We start from the raw sequence: 20,458 nt of genomic DNA on the forward strand, positions 1-20,458 counted from the left end.
TGGGGGGGGGGGGGTCACATCCGCTGATAACAACCGGGACATCTCAGTTCTCAATTCTGCCACAATATCCCGTACCACTGGCTATCTGTAGTCACCTCACCTCACCACAGGGGACCACTACCGAGGACTGTACCCTGCTGACGGAGGCCTCCCGTGCCTCTATGCAGTCTCCTCCTCTCGTACTTCTCTGATCGGCTCAACAAACAAGGGAGGGGTTGCGTCTTACGAGACTGTCGGAGACCCCAAGCGATCAGGTCCTGGGACTGGGCAGCCTTCACTATCTGGTCCATTCTTAACTGGTCCACCTCAGCGGCCTGATTGACCCCTCTGTGCTGCAGGCAATTTAGATGCCTCTCTAGCCGAAATATGTAGGCAGAAAGCTTCTCCCTCTGCCGCATGTTCTGAAACCCTGCCATAAGCTCCACTGGGCTTCCTGTCGTGCCAAAGGCCTCTTCCAGTGCTCCCATGTAATAGACAGATTTAGCTTGGAGGTACCGGGACTTCACAACTCTCACCACGTCAGCAGCCCGCCCACTCAAACTTTCAACCAATCTCTGTTGCTTTACGTCATCAAAGCACTGCCACTCATCTAACAACTGAGAGGTCTGCTCCGCCCAAGTCTCATACTCCTCTTCCCTTTAGTGGTCGGCGTTATTCTCGAGAATAGGTGGAGCCTACCATAGCAGGGACTTTGGACCTGGGCATTTTTCCAGAGAGGTAAGGGCGAATACCAGCTCAGGGTTCTCATTCTTCCCTGGGGGATGGGGACTCATTAGATATTCCAAATATGACCACTCCTTCCCCTCACTCCTCAAACGATAGAACCCTGTCTTTGAATTCTCCGCCCCCAGCTACGCAAAACTTGACTTGTGATTCAGCCCACTCTGCTGCCGTTACATCAGCGCTAGTCTGCAGTAAAATGAGGTCTGTGCCTGCCATTTTATCAAATCTCCGCCCCACAATTGTAACTTTGCCGGCAACTTTAACAGTACTTAACAACTCATCCGAAGTATGAAAATCTACCCCACTCAACACGCACGCATTAGTTACCCCGTGGATGAACACCACCACTCCACCCAGGCAGCATCCATGCCAGCACAGACTTAAACACACAACCCACTGGTTCAGTGCTCAGGGCAATCACACAGCATCCAACAAAATCAATCCTGGAATGATATCCCCACAACTGTAACCCGCCGGTTTGGTTGGCGGCATTAGTCTAGGGGAAGACACTATCTGGCCCGCCAAACTTGTGAAATCTCATTTGCGTGGATGCTGCATAATGTTTTCCCCTGTTCCAAAGCAGTACCATGAAATGACAAACTGTACACCATATGCAATTAAACGATTTAGCTTTATAATTCTTAACTTGACCAGAGGCTTAGTAAAGAAAACAGAAAGTAAAGGGCTCATTTTAATGGAACAGTGTAATGTGCACATTGGAGCTCACGATTTTTCTGTCCATTCATTCTCCATCGATTTCCTCAGGGTGTAGTCGACTCCCGACCCCCATTCTGCATCCACTCAGTCCTGCAGTCTATGACCTCTCCGTTCTGGCATCTTCTCTCTCCATCTTCTCCCAAACAAAAGCCTGTGACTACCTCACTCTTGGACACACAAGAAAGAAAAAAAACCCTTATTGGATGCTGCACATTCCAAAGCCCCCATTATCTCTAGTCATAACCCAAGCACTGCTGCTACAGAGAAACCATTACATTAGCAGTGAAACCTTTCCCAGGGTGTTACAGGAGTTTAAGGGGATTTGATCACCAAAATCTTTTGCAAATTTCTCCAGACCTACGGTGGAGAGCGTTCTGGCAGACTGCATGGAGCCTGCAATGCACAGGATTGCGAGAAGCTGCAGAGGATTCTAGACACAGCCAACTCCATCATGGACAAAACAATCCCTATTATTGAGGGCATCTTTGTGAGGTGGCATCCATTATTAAGGACCCTCACCATCCAGAACATGCTCTCTTTTTCATATCACATCAGGGAAGAGGTATAGGAGACTGAAGACTCATACTCAATGATTTAGGAATAGCTTGTTTCCCTCAGTCATCAGATTTCTGAATGGTCCATGAACCTATGAACACTCCCTTTTATTCCTATTATTTTGTACTATGTTTTCATTTTGTAATTTATAGATTTTATGTCTTTGCACTGAACTGCTCCCACAAAATGATAAATTTCATATGATATATCAGTAATAATAAATCTGATTCTGTCATTAATAGATTTTAAAGAAAGCAAAATCTGATGTATAAGCACAAGAAGCAGATGCTGGAAACATTGAGCAGTACACACAAAATGTAGGAGGATCTAAAGCAAGTGAGGTAGCATCTATGGAGGGGAATAAAAAGTCAATGTTTCAGGCCAACATTCTTCATCAGGACTGGAAAAGAAGGGGGTAGAATCAAGAATGTACATTTATCAAAAGTTGCCAATTAACCTCAGTTTGTCGGATGCATTTTTTATAACTTGTGAGAGAGCAAGATCATGCATATCTGATAGGGCAATACTCTCTTTAAATTTCAAAGATACTTTTGCAATTTGACAAGAGTTACCATAACGAGAGTGTCTGAGAAAGAAGCTGGTAAGCTTGAGATGGGCTATGAAATTGCAGAGAGCAGGGAAACTCTCTGCAAGCTCCGCTCAGCACCAAAGAGATTGCTCTATGTATCATGTGATGGGCCTATTAGCATAAATCATTCCGATATATATGTCATGGCAAATGCATTTCCAAAATATGTATCGTCGTAAAATGAATTAATTATTGTTGTGTGATTTGCAAAGTAATAGTTATGTATTTGACCAAAGGAGAATAGAATTACACAGGCAATTTTAAATTCTACACAGGGGAAGATCATTTCACTATCTTTATGTAAATGTTTTTGCAGCTACATAGATTTTCACTGAATTAATGGAAAATCCATAACTGCTGAAAACTTAATGCAGAAAGGAAGTAGCATATGCAATGCAAATGGAATATTAATTGTACATTGATGGTGCTCAAATGAACGCATTGATAAGCTCAAAGTTTCCATGTTTGTAGGAAAATCCTTTTGAATGTGTGGTGAAGTGAAAACGGCTCATCTGCAGTATCTAATTAACATAATTTATACATATTTATAAAAAATAAAACAGATGAACATGTTATATAATTTTAATATTACTGTGTTATTTCACAATATGTGAACAATTCAGATCCTTTAGGAAAAGACAAGGATTTTCCAGCCTGAAGCATCCTGTTCATATTGCTGTTCAGTTATTGCTCCATTTTCAAAATACTCAGATGAAATGCACTGATTCTGTTGAATACAACAAAAGCAATCCACTGAATTACCTTTTGTATAAAACCACTATTCCAGGACTCCAGGAAAGAAAAGTCAAAGGCTACTAAGAACAAGATAAATCAGAGTATATTCAAATTCATCTTTGAATATAAATAAACTAAATGAGTTTAATGTTATTCACATGGTTCTTTGATAGTTCATTTTCTGTTGTACACAGGCACCTAATACTGTCTAAATTCTCCCAGAATAAATTCACTGTGCCATAGAGCTCAACAGCTCCAAAACCAGCCTGTTTCAGTGGTAGGAACAATATAATCAGACCCACTATTTCAAAAGGTAAAAATCAGCAAGGATACCTATTCTCATTGAAGCAGCTGGCATCTAGAAATACTCCACTGGCTTTCAGACACGGTGCATCCTGAGATTGTGGAAGTTGTTATATCAATGCATCTATCTCAATACTAGAACAATTCTAACAGTCCTGCTGTATGTGTTCATGTGTGCAGCTTGGCTGATTTACTGATGTATTTTTTGATGCAGACAAAGAAGACTATTGGCATTGAAATACTGGGCTCTGTCAGGGACTATCCCTGCAAAACAGTTAAAGCTTGAAGAAGAGAAGACGAGAAAAGAGTAGTGAAATTTTTTAATCATCGCATTATATTATATTGTTGGTAAACTTGATTTTAGAGATATTAAGGTAATAAAGAAATGCATGATGTGCCCCCTGTAATTTGTTTTGATATTTTACATTCTTGTTCTGTTTTGTGATTTGCGCCCCTAGTTACAGAGGGAATATTATTTTTTCTCTCTGAATCTTTCTAAATATTGTTTACACAAACACAAGAGATTGTGCAGATGCTAGAAATCCAGAGAAACACACTCAGCGAAACAGCCAGAGGAACTCAGCAAGTCAGGCACCATCTACGGAAGGGAATAAACAGTTGATGATTTTGGGCTGAGAAACTTCATCAGTTTCCTTTATTATCAGTCAAGTAACTAGAATCCATGGCAATTGCCAAAGTATGCATTCATCGGTAAAAAAAAAGAATTGCATATCTTATTTTCATCTTATTTTAATGATGAATGAAAGTATTCTTCATCATTAAAGACAAAGAATCTTGAAAACTTCAAGTCTTTCTCAAAAGTTAGTGAAACCTTATTGTTATCCATCAATAGTTATATTTTGTTTGTGGTGTCTGCTAAAGTTTTTGTGCATTTAAATAAAATTGGAAAACTATTATTTTTGATTTAAAAATGGCATTTAATTTAGTAATGGTTGAGTAGTACTGAAAATGTTATATCCGTTTCTCTTTTTACTGAGGCTGTTTGAATAGTTGAATATTTTAAACAGTTTCTTTTAAAATGTTAGGAAGTCTTAGGTTAGACTGTGAAAAGAAAAATGATTAATGCTTCTCTTTCTCTCAGATGTCCCTCCCTCTGCCGGACGCCATCACCAATGTTTGCTCTCCTTGCCTCCAGGTTCCATCCACCTGTAACACCCAGTTCACCCAGGGGCTTCTTCCTGCCCGATATGGCTCTGCTTCCACCAACCTAATCACTTACTTATCAGATTCCAGCACTGATAGCCATTTGTCTAAACAAAAAAGATTCCGCAGGTGTTGGATATCTTGAGTAAAATTCTGGAGGAATTTAACAGACTTTATGGAGTGGAGTAAATGGTGGACATTTCGAGCCAAGATCCTTCACCAGGACAGAAATGGAAAGAGGTGGAATGAGGTGGGGAGGGGAAGGAGTATAAACCAGTAGATGATAGGTGAGATCAGATGAGGAGGAAGGTGAGTGGGTGAGGAGAAAGGTTGTGATAGGGAAGCAAGAAGCTAGGATGAGATAGGTGGAAGCGATAAAGGAGAAGGAATCTGATAGGAAAGTTCAGTGGACTATGGCACAAAGGGAAGGAGGAAAGGAACCACAGAGAGGTGATGGGCAGGTGAGGAGAAGGGGTGAAAAGGTAACCAAGATGAATGGAGAATGAAAAAAAAGAGAGAAAGTGGGAGGCAATGAAATTAGTAAAAGATAAAGAAATCAGTTCATAGAGGCTCCCCAGATGATCAATGAGGAGTTACTCCTCCTAACTGTTTGGCTTAATCACTGCAGTACAGACGGCCATGAACAGACGTGTCAGAATAGTGAGGGGAAACCAAACTGAAGTAAGATTATTATATATAGGAGCAGAATTAAGCCATTTTACCCATCAAATCTGCTCTGCCATTTCACTATGGCTGATCCATTTCACTCTTATCCCCAATCTCCTACCTTCTCCGTTTCCCTTCACGCCCTGACCGATAAAGAATCTGCCAACCTCTGCCGGAAACTAATGAAAAGGGAACACCTCTTTTTCCCTCATTAGAGAGAGAGAGAGCCTGTGGTCTGTTGAATTACCGGGTGAATGAGTAGTGTTTGGGATACTGCAAGTCTCCGTCTTTATTGATGCTTTGCTGCACACTTGAGTGCTCGGTGGAGGCTGCCGATGCCTTTTTGCTGGTGGGGGAGGGGGTGTAATCACCTTGCTGCTGCTTATGCGTGGGAGGGGGAGCTGGGGGGGCTTTGGGGTTCTAACGTTTAACTGTCATTCATTCTTTGGGGACTGGCATTCATTTTTTGGGACACTGTTTTTGTGGATGCTTGCGAAGAAAAATAATTTCAAGATGTATATTGTATACGTTACTCTGACATTAAATGTACCTTTGAAACCTATTGAGATGTACTCAATGACTTGGCCTCCACAGCCGCTTGTGGCAATGAATTCCACAAATTCGTCACTCTCTGATTAAGGAAGTGCCTCCTCATCTCTGTTCTAAATGGATGTCTTTCCATTCTGCTGTCTACTCTGGTCTTAGACTCCCCCACCATAGGAAGCATCCTCTCCACATTCACACTATCAAGGTCTTTTAACATTTGATAGGTTTCAATGAGATCCCTCCTCATTCTTCTGACTTCCAGTGACTACAGGCCCAGAGCCATCAAATGCTCCCCATATGATAAACCTTTCAATCTCAGAGTCATTTTCATAAACCTCCTTTGAACCCTCAACAATGACAGCAAATCCCTTCTTCAATAAGGGACTCAAAACTTCTTACAATACTCCAAGTGAAGCCTCACCAGCACCTTACAAAACTTTAACTTTATATCCTGGCTTTTACTGTATATTCTAGTTTTCTCAAAATGAATGCTACAATCGCATTTGCCTTCCTAACCATTGTCTCAACCTGCAATTTAACCTTTAGAGAATTCTGCACAAGGACTCCCAAGTCCCTTTGCACCTCAGATTTTTGAACTTTCTCTCCATTTAGAAAATAGTCTACGCTTTTATTTCTTCTATCAAAGTATATAACCACATACTTCTCAATACTGCATTCCATCTACCACTTCTTTGCCCATTCTCCAAAACTGTCTAAGTCCTCCTGCTTCCTCAACACTACCAGCCCCTCCACCTATCTTTGTATCATCTGCAATCCTCGCCACAATTCTGTCAACCAAATCATTGACATATAATGTAAAAAGCAGTCCCAACACAGACCCCTGTAGAACACTACTAGTCACTGGCAGCCAGCCAACAAAGGCTCCCTTTAGTCCCACTCCTTGCCCCCTGCCAATCAGCCAGTGCTCAATCCATGCTATGTTCTTTCCTGTAATACCATGGGCTCTTAACTTGTTAAGCGGCCTCATGTGTGGCAACTTGTCAAAGGCCTTCTGAAATTCCAAGTAAACAACATCCACCAATTCTCATTTATCTCTCCTGCTTGTTTTTTTCATCCAATAATCCCAACACATTTGTCAGGCAAGATTTTCCCTGAAGGAACCCATGCTGACTTCAGCCTATTTTATCATCTTCCTCCAAGTACCCTGAAACCACATCCTCAACAATCGACTCCAATATCTTCCCAACCAGGTCAAGCCTAACTGGCCTCTAATTGCCTTCCTTCTTCCTCTCTCCCTTCTTGAAGAGTGGAATGACATTTGCAATTTTCCAAAATCCATGCCAGAACACACAGGTTAAGAGATTAGAATCGGAATCAGGTTTATCGACTTCTCTAACTTCCGTTAGTGCCCCTCCTCCCCTTCTTACCCCATCCCTGATTTATTTATTTCCCCCCCTTTTTTCTCTCTCTCTGCCCATCACTCTGCCTGTTCTCCATCTCCTTCTGATGCCCCCCCCCCAAGATTCTTTCTCCCTAGGCCTCCCACCCCCTCCCTTCTCCAGCTCTGTATCCCTTTTGCCAATCACCTCTTGGCTTCACCCCACCCCCTCCAGTCTTCTCCTATCATTTCAGATTTCCCCCTCCCCCTCCCACTTTCAAATCTCTTACTATCTTTTATTTCAGTTAGTCCTGACAAAGGGTCTGGGCCCGAAACATCGACATTGCTCTTTCCTATAGATGCTGCCTGGCCTGCTGTGTTCCACCAGCATTTTGTGTGTGTTGCTTGAATTTCCAGCATCTGCAGATTTCCTCGTGTCAGGTATATTATCACTGGGATGTGTTGTGAAATTTGTTAACTTAGCAGCAGCAGTTAAATGCAATGCATGTTATAGAAGAAGTGGGAAAAAAATAAATAAATAAGTAAATCATTGCAGGGGTGTCAAACTCATTTTAGGTCACGGGCCGGATTGAGCAAAATGCAGCTTCATGAGGGCCGGATCAGTCGGACGCGTGCGAACACAGCTTTCGTTGCCTCCGTTTTTTCAGCCTGCTCTCATGTGTCTCAGTCTCTGCTATAACTACAAAGTGTTTCACTTTACAAATTCCGTTTCTTATGAAGAAGACTGCCGAGCAAGACTGCCGAATAAACACTAAAAACCCTGAAAACCTGGTACCTGAATAAATTCAGCATTAGCCATATCATACGCCATAGGCGCTTCGATTACTGGGGCCAGCTTTAATAGTAATTAGATATTATCTCGCGGGCCAAAGATAATTCCACCGTGGGCCGGATTTGGCCCGCGGGCCTTGAGTTTGACATATATGATTTATAGCATACATATATTGAATAGATTAAAAATCATGCCAAAAAACAAAATAATATATATTTAAAAAGTGAGGTAGTGTTCTTGGGTTCAATATCCATTTAGGAATCGGATGGCAGAGAGGAAGAAGCTGTTCCTGAATCGCTGAGTGTGTACCTTCAGGCTTCTGTATCTCCTACCTGATGGTAACAGTGAGAAAAGACATGGATGGGTGCTGCAGGCAGATTATTACTAGTGCAATTATTACTTCACAATCTCTTCAGCCACCTCTTTCAGAACACTGGAGCATAGTCTATCTGCACCAGATGACTGATCTACATTAAGACCTTTCAATTTTCCAAGAACCTTCTCCCTAGTAATGGCAACTTTACTCACTTCTGCCCCCTGACCCTCTCGAAATTCTGGCATACTGCTAGTGTCTTTCACAATGAAAGCTAATGCAAAACACTTATTTAGCTCTTCCGCCATTTCCTTCTTCCCCATTACCACTTTTCTAATGTCATTTTCCAGCACCCCGATGTTTACTCTCCCCTCTTTTTTTACACTTTATACATCTGAAGAAACTTTTGGTATCCTCTTCAATATTACTGGTTAGCTTACATTTGTATTCTACCTTTTCTTTCCTTATGACTTTTTAAAAATTGTCTTCTGTTTGTTTTTAAAAGCTTCCCAATTTCTAACTTTCCACAAATTTATGCTCTGTTATATGCCCTCTCTTTGCCTGTTATGTTGGCTTTGACTTCGCTTGTCAGGCACGGTTGTGTCATCCTGCATTTAGAGTACTTCTTCTGATTTGGGATGCATCCATCTTGCGCTTTCCAAATTACTCCCAAAAGCTCCAGCCATTACTGCTCCGCCATCATCCTTGCTAATGTTCCCTTCGAATCATTTGTGGCCAACTCCTTCCTCATGCCTCTGTAATTCATTTTACTCCACTGTAATACTGACTTTGACCTTCTCAAATTGCAGGGTGAATTTTATCATATTATGCTCACCGTCTCCTAAGGAGTCCTTTACCTCAAGCTCTCTAATCAATTCCAGCTTATTGCACAACACTCAGTCCAGAATTGCCGACCCTCTAGTGGGCTCAACCACGAGCCACCTCGTAGGCATTCTAGAAATATCCTCCACCCGGAATTCAGCACCAACCTGATTTTCCAAATCTACCTGCATATTGAAATCCTCCATGACTATTGTAACATTGCCCGTTTCGCATGCATTTTCCGTCTCTCGTTGTATTTTGTAGACCACATCTTTGCCTCTGTTCACAGGCCTGTAAATTACTCCCATCAGGGTTTTTTTTACCCTTGCCGTTTCTTGGCTCTACCCAAAACGATTCTACACCTTTTGATCCTACATCACCTCCTTCTATGCTTTGATTTCTTCTTGTTTCGAACAGAGCCGTCCCACCTCGTCTTTCTGCCTGCCTGTCTTTTCGATATAATGTGTATCCTCGGGCATTCAGCTTCCAACTATAATCGTCTTTCAGCCACGATTGGGTGATGCCACAACGTCATGCATTGGGTAGGTGCCGGGAAATCCTGGCTTTGGCGCTCAACCTTTTGTCTACCTGCTAAACTCCAGCAGCTGTCTTCTCATAATTAGCTCCATTTGCCCCTCATTTTTTTTTCTCTCAGTCTGCCGTCGTCTATCATTCAGCTGCCACTGTCTCCCAAATCCACTGCCCTACTTTATGCAACCTGTCTGTTATTTTACACGAGTCCTCAGTCCACCAACCACATCTGACTCCTGTCTCGCCGGCCCCTTCTCTTTATACGAGGCTTCTCACTCACGGTGCTGTGCAAGGTCTCATTCACGGTGCTGACCCAAAACGTCGACGAATACTTTGCTCTCACAGACGCTAAGTTGAAGTTCGTCCAACATTTTGTTTCAGTATTTTTTCCAGTTGTAATATTTACTTAAATTATAACATCGTAAGTAACATCGACAGCAGTAAAATCGAAGCGAAAGAACACAGTTTTAAATAATCAGGGTGAAAAAAGTGATTGAGCAAAGTAAACCAAAACAAGGATTAAACACGAGTCCTGTGTCACCCACAGATCAAAATGACAGATGTTTTCCGTGTAGTATAATTAAACAAAATTTGTCTTATAAATTTTAGCGTGCATATTTGTGTTTCGAAACATCTCCATGAAAATATATTACTTCTTTCATCCCCACTTTTCGGTTTTTCAAATCGCATAATCTGTCAAAATTAGTTCCGATTGGTGTTGTTCTAAATGCGGACGCTAAGGAGCGCTCCAGCGCAGCTTCGCGAAAATTACCCGCTGCTCTGGAATCGACTGCGCGTTTATCCAGACACCCCGACAGAGAAGAGTGACTAAAACCATGTGTAACCAAGAACTCTTAGAAAGGATAACCTGCTCGTGGTGAAGCATGTTGATATGATTCCTGTGGTGGAGTACTTCTGGGTTGCAATGACTCCGACGGATTATGCTGATTGACCCCCCCCCCCGCCCCCATGTCTTCAATACTTGTAAATTATTTAGCATAGTAAGCAAATCATTTATTTTGGACTTTGACAAACGTGAAGTATTTGTGTTTAAAATGTATTGAACAATGTCGGTTGTATCGGCAAATTTGCGCATCCATACATATAAACAGGTTACCTATACTGCTGAAATTTGAAATCCAAATTGCGATGTTACTGCTTTGGAATGCGTCTTAACCCGCAGACAATGTAAGGGCATGTCTACATTACTGGAAATGAACGGGAAATAACATATTTAACCTAACACATTTATATCCCGAACTATCAATTTCCATCCACCGAGTATTTTTGCATTAACACTCTGGCGATTTCTATTAAACCTCTTAAAACAGTTTGCTCTCCCAGGAAGATTTCCCCGTTTCATTTGACTTAGTGAGACAATAGTATTCACAAAATTTAAACTTATAATAATCCCCAAGGCTTCAATCTTAAAAAACCCCTCAAAAACCAATAGAAAAATTATCTATTAAATTTCAATGGGAATGACAGAATATGATATTCAATGCAATAAATGTGTACAATTCTGCACTAAAAACGCAGCTTTACAACCTGCAGTGAGAATCGACTCTCTTTCGTATACTTCTGTGGCTACAGTTGTAGTGATCGAGGTATTTTAAAATTGGGCGCAGTCACGTCGCAGTCGCTAAATAGAACCAGGGTGATAAACCGTAACTTTGCAAAGTTGTTTTAAAATATCTGTAAGTCCGCAGGAGAGGCCCTGTCTGGTTACCGGTCTGTCAGTGCGGAGCAGGAGAGGCTGTCTCGGCTGGGAGTCCGCTCTAGGAAAGGGGCGCTGCTTGTAGTTGACGTGACGTCAGGGAGCTTGCCTAGACTCTGGTATAGTGTTGCCGGGAGTTGGTCGACGCCGTTCTGCGAGGTTGTCTCTCTCCAGTACATACACGCACACACACACACACACTCACTCTCTCACACACACTCTCACCCCACACACATGCCCCCGTTCTCCGCCGCCTTGCCGTCGCCTTGGGCTGGTGCCGCCGCGCCGCGTTGCAAGTGAGCGATGTGCAGAGCGGTACCTCAGGGCTGAGCCCAGTGTGCTACTCCCAGACCCCAAAGGGTCTCGCACGGACAGGATTTTGCCCAGACCATGGCTGTCCGCGACAGCATCCTCCCCATCAGCGAGATGCCGGGCACCTCGTTCCCCGAGGTGGTGGAGTTGAACGTGGGAGGACAGGTGTATGTGACCAAGCACAACACCCTGGTCAGCGTGTCCGACTCCCTCCTGGCCAACCTCTTCTCCAGCAGCAACGGCAAGGTCCTTCCCAGGGACAACAGGGGCCGGTATTTCCTGGACCGAGACGGTTTCCTCTTCAGGTACATCCTGGATTATCTGAGGGATAAACAGCTGGTGCTGCCCGAGCACTTCCCGGAGAAGGAGAGGTTGCTCAGGGAAGCTGAGCACTTTCAGCTGGGCGAGCTGATCAGAGTCCTGGCCCCCAAGGTCACGGTCAAGCAGAGCTCGGTGGCCGACGAGGCAGTACACAGCGACGCCGAGGAGAACTCGCAGGGCAGCGAGCTGGTGGCAAAGGGTGTCCCGTACTCCGGCGGGGCGGATAAGAAGGCTGGCTTCATCACCCTCGGCTACCGCGGCTCCTACACCCTAGTCCGGGACAGTCAGGCGGACGCCAAGTTCCGCAGGGTGGCCAGGATCATGGTGTGTGGGCGCATCGCCCTGGCCAAGGAGGTGTTCGGGGATACCCTGAACGAGAGCCGGGACCCCGACCGCCCCCCTGAAAAGTATACGTCCAGGTTTTACTTGAAGTTTACATACCTGGAGCAAGCGTTCGACCGGCTGTCGGAAACGGGCTTCCGCATGGTGGCTTGTAACTCCACGGGCACGGCCACCTTCATCAATCAGTACAGGGACGACAAGATGTGGAGCAGCTACACAGAGTACATTTTCTACCGTGAGTTACAACCTTTGCGTTGCAGTTTTCCATTTATTTAACCGCGGCATCTTACTGAACACCCGCAGGTCGAAACACGCAGCGTCTCACCGAGTGATACCGCACCGAAACGAACCCTTCACCCCGTCTCCTCAATGCCGACCAAGTTGCCCACATAAACGAGTCCCATTTGCCCCCGTTTGCCCCATATCCCTCTATGCTTTTCCTATCCGTGTATTTATCCAAATATCTCAGCTTCCTTCTCTGGCAATGTGTTCCATTCATCCTTTGCATGAACTTGCTGTCCGAGGTTTCTTTTAAATCTATCCCCGCTCATCTTAAACTCGTGCGCTCCAGTTTGTGGTTTCCTTTCCCTGAGAAAAAGGTTATGTCCATTCACCTTATTTAACCCTCTCCCCATAATCATGTACACCTCAGTCTCCCATGTTTCAAAGAATAAAGTCCCAGCCTTATATAAACGGACCCTCCATTCCTGCTTACAGGCTCGTACATCTTATTTGCACTCTTTCCAGCTTATTGATGTCTTCTGTAACACTGTACACAGTGCTGCAAGTGCAGCCTCACTAACGACGTGTACAGTACGAATATAGAACATGTTCTCACCAAGCCACATTATCTGCGGGAGCGCAGTTATTGATAGTTATTCCACAACCCCCCCTCCCCCTCCCGTTATTGCACCTGAAACTCATTTCCGACACTTGTGCAGTTCGGACCACAGTAAATCACAGGCAGCAGTTCTCGCTTCCTTGGGCTTTTGAGTCAATTCATTCATTCAGCCAAAAATCTCCGCAAGAGTTCACTTCAGAATTAAATTATACAGAATTTCCTTATCTTCAGCTTCGGCTGAGGCGTGATAAGCAACAAAAATCTTTGGAAATGGGCGAATCCCTCGGCTGATGCAGAAAGGGGCCACACATTGATAGGCAGAAGTAAAGGCGGAACTCTCCTCTGTTTCCCAGCATTAGTACTTTTAATTAGTTGGGGAAGAGTTCGTCAAATTTCTAAACTGTAATCGCGTTGTTATTGTATGCAGAAACCTAGTTACCTCTAGTTAGGAGCTTACCTCTGCAGAAACTGGCGGCAGTCGATCGACACCAACAATTCTGGACTTCAGACATTGATTTGATTAGTTTCATTGTAAATCGAATTTTCAGCTGATGAAGGGCCTCGGACTGAAGCATCCCTCATGAGACGCTGCCTAACATGCTGGGTCCCTCCAGCATTTTGTCTGTGGAACTAATAGAGATCAGAGGGTGCGAAATCTTTGGAGGAGTTCAGACACATATTTACCGGCAGGTTTAGAGAGAGGTTAAATAAGTTTGGACAGAAATGTTTCTCTGAATCTTTCGCCTTAGATTGGACAAGAGGGTACAGCACAACCTCTGGGACGTCGGTACAAACATTAAGGGAGTGTCTTGCGAATGAATCACTCATCTTTGCCAGGAAATTTCATTCTAATCAGAGACCAATAGTAAGAAAAACTAATACTTTAAATAGATGAGTGTATTTATAGAATCGGAAGACCTTCAGGTTATCTCACCAGTCAGTTTCTGCAGAGTAGCAGCTGTCACGGCCCTTCTGTTTGTTTTTATTCAAGTGTAGTTTTTTAAACCGGGTGATTTATTCGTGCCGTCCTCAAAGGGCGCACGATGAATACGCTCCTAATAGCGTCGAATTCCTTACTGCCGACAGTAAGCAGTTGCCAAGTTAATTACAATCATACAGGCAATTGCAAATCAGTCAAGCATGCAATCCGATAAACTTCCTGTTTGTTCTGTACATATGTGTATACCCGACATACAAGGGTAGCTAGCGGGCCTCATACCCAAGTGAGATGTGGTCATGCCTGTTCTAGCATGCGAAGTCAGCTCCAGCAGACTGGGCGGATGAGATCCAACGGCCAGGAAGGCGGTTCTACATCGCTCTGGGGAGAACGAAGGGCAAAGCGAGCCACGGAAGAAGTCATGCTCATGCAGTGCACTCAAGGAAGACGCCAGTTTTGACAACCACTGGACCTGAACTTCCGAAGTCGAGAGAGTGGAACGACCCAGTGACTTTTCCACTTTAAAAACTCCCCAGGGCAGGTTTCCTGTCTTGGTCGGATACTACGGACAGCCATCATACCCAATATATGAGAGAACAAGGGGCAGGACTCGATGTGGATTGTGGAAAATCGCCAATCTGAAATGAAGCGATACCGTGACTTTGCCTCACCACTCGTATTTAAATTAACTGTAGGAAATGTTAAAGTAATGATAATAACCAAAAAATGATGCAGTTGATAATAAATCGGAAATAAAATCAGAGAAATCAGGAAGGAGTTACAAGAGCCATAGGACCAATACCACCAGGTTCAGGAGCAGTAATTACCCCTCAACAGCAGGCTCGTGAACCAAAGGGGATAACTTCTCTCACTTTCACTCACCCCAACACTGAAGTGTTCCAGCAACCTATGGACTCACTTTCAAGGCCTCTTAATCTCATCTTCTCATTATTTATTACTCATTCATTATTACTAATTTTGTTTTTTTATTTGCACAGTTAGTTGCCTTTGTACATTAGTTGACTGTCTTGTGTGTGGTTTTTCATTGATTCTATGGTGTTTATTTGCATTTACTGTGAATATCCACAAGAAAGTAAATCTCAGGGTTGTATATGGTGACTTTGATAATATTTATTGTGAATTTGACTTTGAATTCAATAGGTTGATCAGTATCAGAAATGAAAGGTGTTTGAATCTAACAATTTCAGGCGTAAATTCAATAATCAGTTACAGAGGGAGCTCTATTCCATGTTTATCAACCGATCTGATCATCAACCCTCATTTTTTTTTACCATTTTATCATATAGTCAGTGTTCCATTTGTGCTCTCCTCCAGTTACCTTTGTGAAGATGTTGTCCTACATTTCTATGTTTTTTGTTGTTGTCTCTTTTTATTGCCTAGATCCTAGATTTAAAAAAAATCAACACACACAAAATGCTGGTAGAACACAGCAGGCTAGGCAGCATCTATAGGGAGAAGCGCTGTCGACGTTTCGGGCCGAGACCCTTCATCAGGACTAATCGAAAGGAAAGATAGTAAGAGATTTGAAAGGAGTTGGGGAGGGGGAAATGCGAAATGATAGGAAAAGACCGGAGGGGGTGGGATGAAGTTAAGAGCTGGAAAGGTGATTGGCGAAAGTGATACAGAGCTGGAGAAGGGAAAGGATCATGGAACGGGAGGCCTCAGGAGAAAGAAGGGGGGGGGGAGCACCAGAGGGAGATGGAGAACAGGCAAACAACTAAATATGTCAGGGTTGGGGTAAGAAGGGGAGGAGGGGCATTAACAGAAGTTAGAGAAGTCAATGTTCATGCCATCAGGTTGGAGGCTACCCAGCCGATATATAAGGTGTTGTTCCTCCAACCCGAGTTTGGATTCATTTTGACCATAGAGGAGGCCATGGATAGACATATCAGAATGGGAATGGGACGTGGAATTAAAATGTGTGGCCACTGGGAGATCCTGCTTTTTCTGGTGGACCGAGCGTAGGTGTTCCGCGAAATGGTCTCCCAGTCTGCGTCGGGTCTCACCAATATATAAAAGGCCACACCGGAAGCACCGGACACAGTATACCACACCTGCTGACTCACAGGTGAAGTGTTGCCTCACCTGGAAGGACTGTCTGGGGCCCTGAATGGTGGTGAGGGAGGAAGTGTAAGGGCAGGTGTAGCACTTGTTCCATTTACAAGGATAAGTGCCAGGAGGGAGATCGGTGGGAAGGGATGGGGGGGACGAGTGGACAAGGGAGTCGCGTAGGGAGCGCTCCCTGCGAAAAGCAGAAAGAGGGGATTTTTATTATTATTTATTCAGCTATTTGATCTTTGGAGAAGTCTTTTACAATCAGCTTTACTTTTCATGTTTAGTTGTTTTAAAGTAATTTGGTTTTAAGGGAAGAAACTGTTGTGAGTTTGGGGAAATGATTCTGGTTTGTTAGTAACTTTATATTCATTTGGAACTTTGTTCCAGGAAGCCTCTTACCTAGACATGCACTCCCTGAGGGATCAATGAGCTCTCTTCTTTTATTTATATCTCAGAACAGATCATGATATAACATTTCAAATGATAATGTTTATTGCCCGCTGTAATTCAGGCTAGTTACTCTACTAGATATTCATATTCTGGTTGTAATTGTTGTGATCATGACTTTCATGTTAAAACCTCTTCTGAACTCTAAACAATATCCTTTTTGCTATTATAATTATTGTAAATTATAACTGCTAAGAAACTCTAGTCTAGAGATGATTGCTCATGTAAAACCTACTGCAATGGTAGGGCATTCCATTATCCACTTCTAAAATAGCAGTAAGGGTAATAGATTTAAATGTCTTTATGCTAATATCAAAAATGGTGATTCTAACAAGTCTAGTACTAGACTGAATTGAAAGAAATGCAAAACTTTGCATAATTTTTCATATCAGAGGCAATGTAAATCAAGAGGTGGAGATGATATCAGTAGAAATTCCAAACATGAGGCAGGGAAGGAGAATGAGGAAAAGCAGGACACACTTCAATACTAAAACAACATGTTATCACTCATTCATCTTCCTTTACTGTCTTTCTGCCAAGACTTTCCTTGGGATCATGCAACAGATAATCAAAATAAGTAAATTGCATATATAATGTGTAACTTCATTAACATAAACTGTTGCAAACAATAAGGAATTATATGAGAAATCTTACTGCTGAATGCTTGTTTTTGGATTTAGTTGGAACCAATAAAATCCAGCTTCAAAACTTTTAACCTGTAAAGTAATATGCTAAAATTTTACACTGAACATTGTATTTTAAGAAAATGTACTTTGTTTGCATATTTATACAATCATTAACTCATGAGAAACTGCACAGTTAACCTCAATTATGAAAAATACCCTGAAATTTAAAACATTCATTCCAAATTAATTATGATAAAAGTTATTGTTCTGGTCAAATTTGCAAACCTAGTTAACACTATTGTCTATCAATAGACTCATTTAGATCCAGAACTTTAACTTAAAAACTCTGTTTTTGTTTATATGTACCTTTGATAATCTACCAAAAAATCATGTATCCTATCTCTTTGGAAACCACTTCTCCCATGTCTGTTGGAGTGTGAAACTGGGGCAGATCTGATAGGCCTGGCAGTATGTTTATCATACCTCATCCTTAATTTAAATTTACAAGTTTTGGCAATTAAAGGGCTACTCTTTCACCTACTCTTCAAATTCAGGCTTAGCAATGCGAAGTATGTTGTTGATGAATCCAACTGTTTCCCTCTCAGTGTCCTGTGAGCTAATATTCATTGTACAGAAAATTTCATTAATTAATATACATTTTTCTTGCAATTTACCACACTGCACTGTTTCCATTGAAGAGCTTTTCTGTGGATTGAGATGTCTCCAGAAGAGCTGCTTAGGATTCAGTAAACATTAGAACTTGCTAAGTCCCATGATAGTTTACATTTGTATCCATTTCCTCATGATAATGAGTTGGTGATGTAAACTTCTTCAGTGTCTCATCTATCACTTCAGCCAAGCCACAATGATAAATTGTATTAAGGTAACAATGGAATTAATTTTGATAATTAACAGAGGTCTAGTAGGGTTTTGTGTGAGATCCCATAGTCAGCAAAATCTCAGCAATGGTGAGAAAATGTGTAGGATGCCACTGTAGCTTTTTGTCCGGGTGTGTGCTTACATTTCCTGAGGCTAAATAGGAATAGTAGAACCTCAAGATAATTTCCTTTTGTTTTATTATTTTTCCATTCCGGTAGGACTTGTTTGTTTTATGTCTTGTGTTCTGGGCAATATTAATCCCCTAAACAACCACTAAAACCAGCATATATGGTCATTATCTTGTTTCCTATTGCGAGACTTTGATGAGCACTTTTCTGTTTGACTTCTTAACTACTCTTAAGAAGCGTATGACTACATGTAAAACTCATTAGCATGTTTGGTGGACAAAAATAGCACTATTTCATTGAAAATATGTTCTATTTTCAGGAACTTTTTAATGAAACAGTGTTTTAAATAGCATTTTGATCATTTATATAGATTGAAATCCAACATTATTCAAAGAGGAACATAATAAATAAGAGCAAGAGTTGGCGAAGAGGGCCCTTAAGTCCTCTGCCATTCAATACAATCATGGCTGATCTAATCTTTAGCATTAGTTTCATTTTTGTCCTGGTCTTGTAATCTTGGATTTCCTTGGAGTCTAAAGCATATCGATTTCAGCCTTGAAAATATTCAACAACAGATCCACATACTTCTCTAGTACAGAATTCAGAATCAGAATTAGAATCAGGTATATTTCCACTGATATAAGCCATGAAATTTATTGTTTAAAGGCAAGAAAATCTGCAGATACTGGAAATCCAAGCAACACACACACAAGATGCTGGAGGAACTCAGCAGACCAGGCAGCATTAATGGAAAAGAGTAAACAGTTGACGTTTCGGGCTGAGACCCTTCATCAGGACTGGAAAAAAGATGAGAAGTTAGCACAAGAAGGTGGGGGGAGGGGAGGAAGAAGAACAAGGTAGTAGGTGATAGGTGAAACCGGGAGAGGGGGAGGGGTGAAGTAAAGAGCTGGGAAGTGATAGGTGAAAGGGCTGGAGAAGGGGAACTCTGATAGGAGAGGGTAGAAAACCATAGTAGGAAGTGAAGGGGAAGGAACACCAGAGGGAAGTGATGGGCAGCTAAGGAGATAAGGTGATAGAGGGAAACAGGAATAGGGGAATGGTGAAAGTGGTGGGTGGGGCAATTGCCTGAAGTTTGAGAAGTTGATGTTCCTGCCGTCCGGTTGGAGGCTACCAAGATGGAATATAAGGTGTTGCTCCTCAAACCTGAGTGTGGCCTCATCACGGCAGTAGAGGAGGCCATGGACTGACATGTTGGAATTGGAATGGGAAGTGCAATTGAAATGGGTGGCCTCCAGGAGATCCCACTTTTTCTGGCAGGTGCTTAGTGAAGCGGTTTCCCAGTCTACATCGGGTCCCACCGAGGTGCAGGAGGTCACACCAGGAGCGCTGGCTACAGTAGATGATCTCAACAGACTCACAGCTAAAGTGTTGCCTCACCTGGAAGGACAGTTTAGGGACCTGAATGGTAGTGAGGGAGGAGGTGTAGGGACAGATATTGGCAGTAGTACAGTGCAGGCATAACAAATTACTTTAAGTTACAAATATTCATTCCAAATATTTACAGCAGAAGTTACCCCTCATCTCACTCAGAAATGGTTAAACAACAGACAGAGCATTAACCACACACCTACTCTGTCAAATCATTGCAGAGTCATCTAAGCTTCCAGGAGGTCATCTTCATTCTTTTATACTCCAGAGAATGTAGGCTCATTCCACTCGTTCCTTCATTTCAAGAAATGAGTGAACCTTTGCCACACTTTCACTCAGTTTGTCAATGTAATGCTGTAAAATTTCTAACATAATAATTCCAAATACTATCCTCATATTAATATGTCATTCAGCAGCATGATTATGACAGATTGCAATGTTTCTCTGTGCTGCCATGCAATGTGGCTTCCCACAAACTTTTCCTCTGTGTTTGACAGTAAGAATGGAACCAAGCCAACTCTCCAAGGACAATCCTTTAGCCAATGTTCTTGCTTCCTGTATATAAAAACAAATGGTAAAGAACTGAAATAAGAGAGACTGGAATATAGGCGGCTAATGACGCATTTTGAAGTGCATTATTGCTATCG

The 20,458-nt window shown here is 42.5% G+C and overlaps 1 protein-coding gene and 1 long non-coding RNA gene across 6 annotated transcripts in view; one reads left to right on the plus strand and one right to left on the minus strand.

Annotated features, from left to right (window-relative positions):
- Nucleotides 1–798: 798 nt before the first annotated feature.
- LOC140737928 (uncharacterized) lies at nucleotides 799–13,978 on the minus strand. Of its 2 annotated transcripts, none has more exons than XR_012101267.1 (3): nucleotides 13,787–13,978; nucleotides 12,588–12,700; nucleotides 799–1,607 (listed from the first exon to the last, which is right to left on the minus strand). It is a non-coding gene; the product is annotated as an uncharacterized lncRNA (long non-coding RNA). The 2 variants fall into 2 exon arrangements; XR_012101268.1 differs by lacking the exon at nucleotides 13,787–13,978 and adding an exon at nucleotides 13,103–13,226.
- Nucleotides 11,599–20,458, plus strand: part of LOC140737925 (BTB/POZ domain-containing protein KCTD8-like) — a 191,046-nt gene continuing 182,186 nt past the window's right edge. For 3 of the 4 annotated variants that reach the window (XM_073064733.1, XM_073064734.1, XM_073064735.1), the window contains exon 1: nucleotides 11,599–12,723. In XM_073064733.1, coding sequence (XP_072920834.1) covers nucleotides 11,904–12,723 — 820 coding nt within the window. In that variant the 5' untranslated portion in view covers nucleotides 11,599–11,903. The remainder of the gene's footprint in view (nucleotides 12,724–20,458) is intronic. The other variant, XM_073064732.1, reaches the window with a different exon arrangement.

Source organism: Hemitrygon akajei, chromosome 13 (assembly GCF_048418815.1).
Source record: "Hemitrygon akajei chromosome 13, sHemAka1.3, whole genome shotgun sequence".
NCBI classification, from domain to species: Eukaryota; Metazoa; Chordata; class Chondrichthyes; order Myliobatiformes; family Dasyatidae; genus Hemitrygon; species Hemitrygon akajei.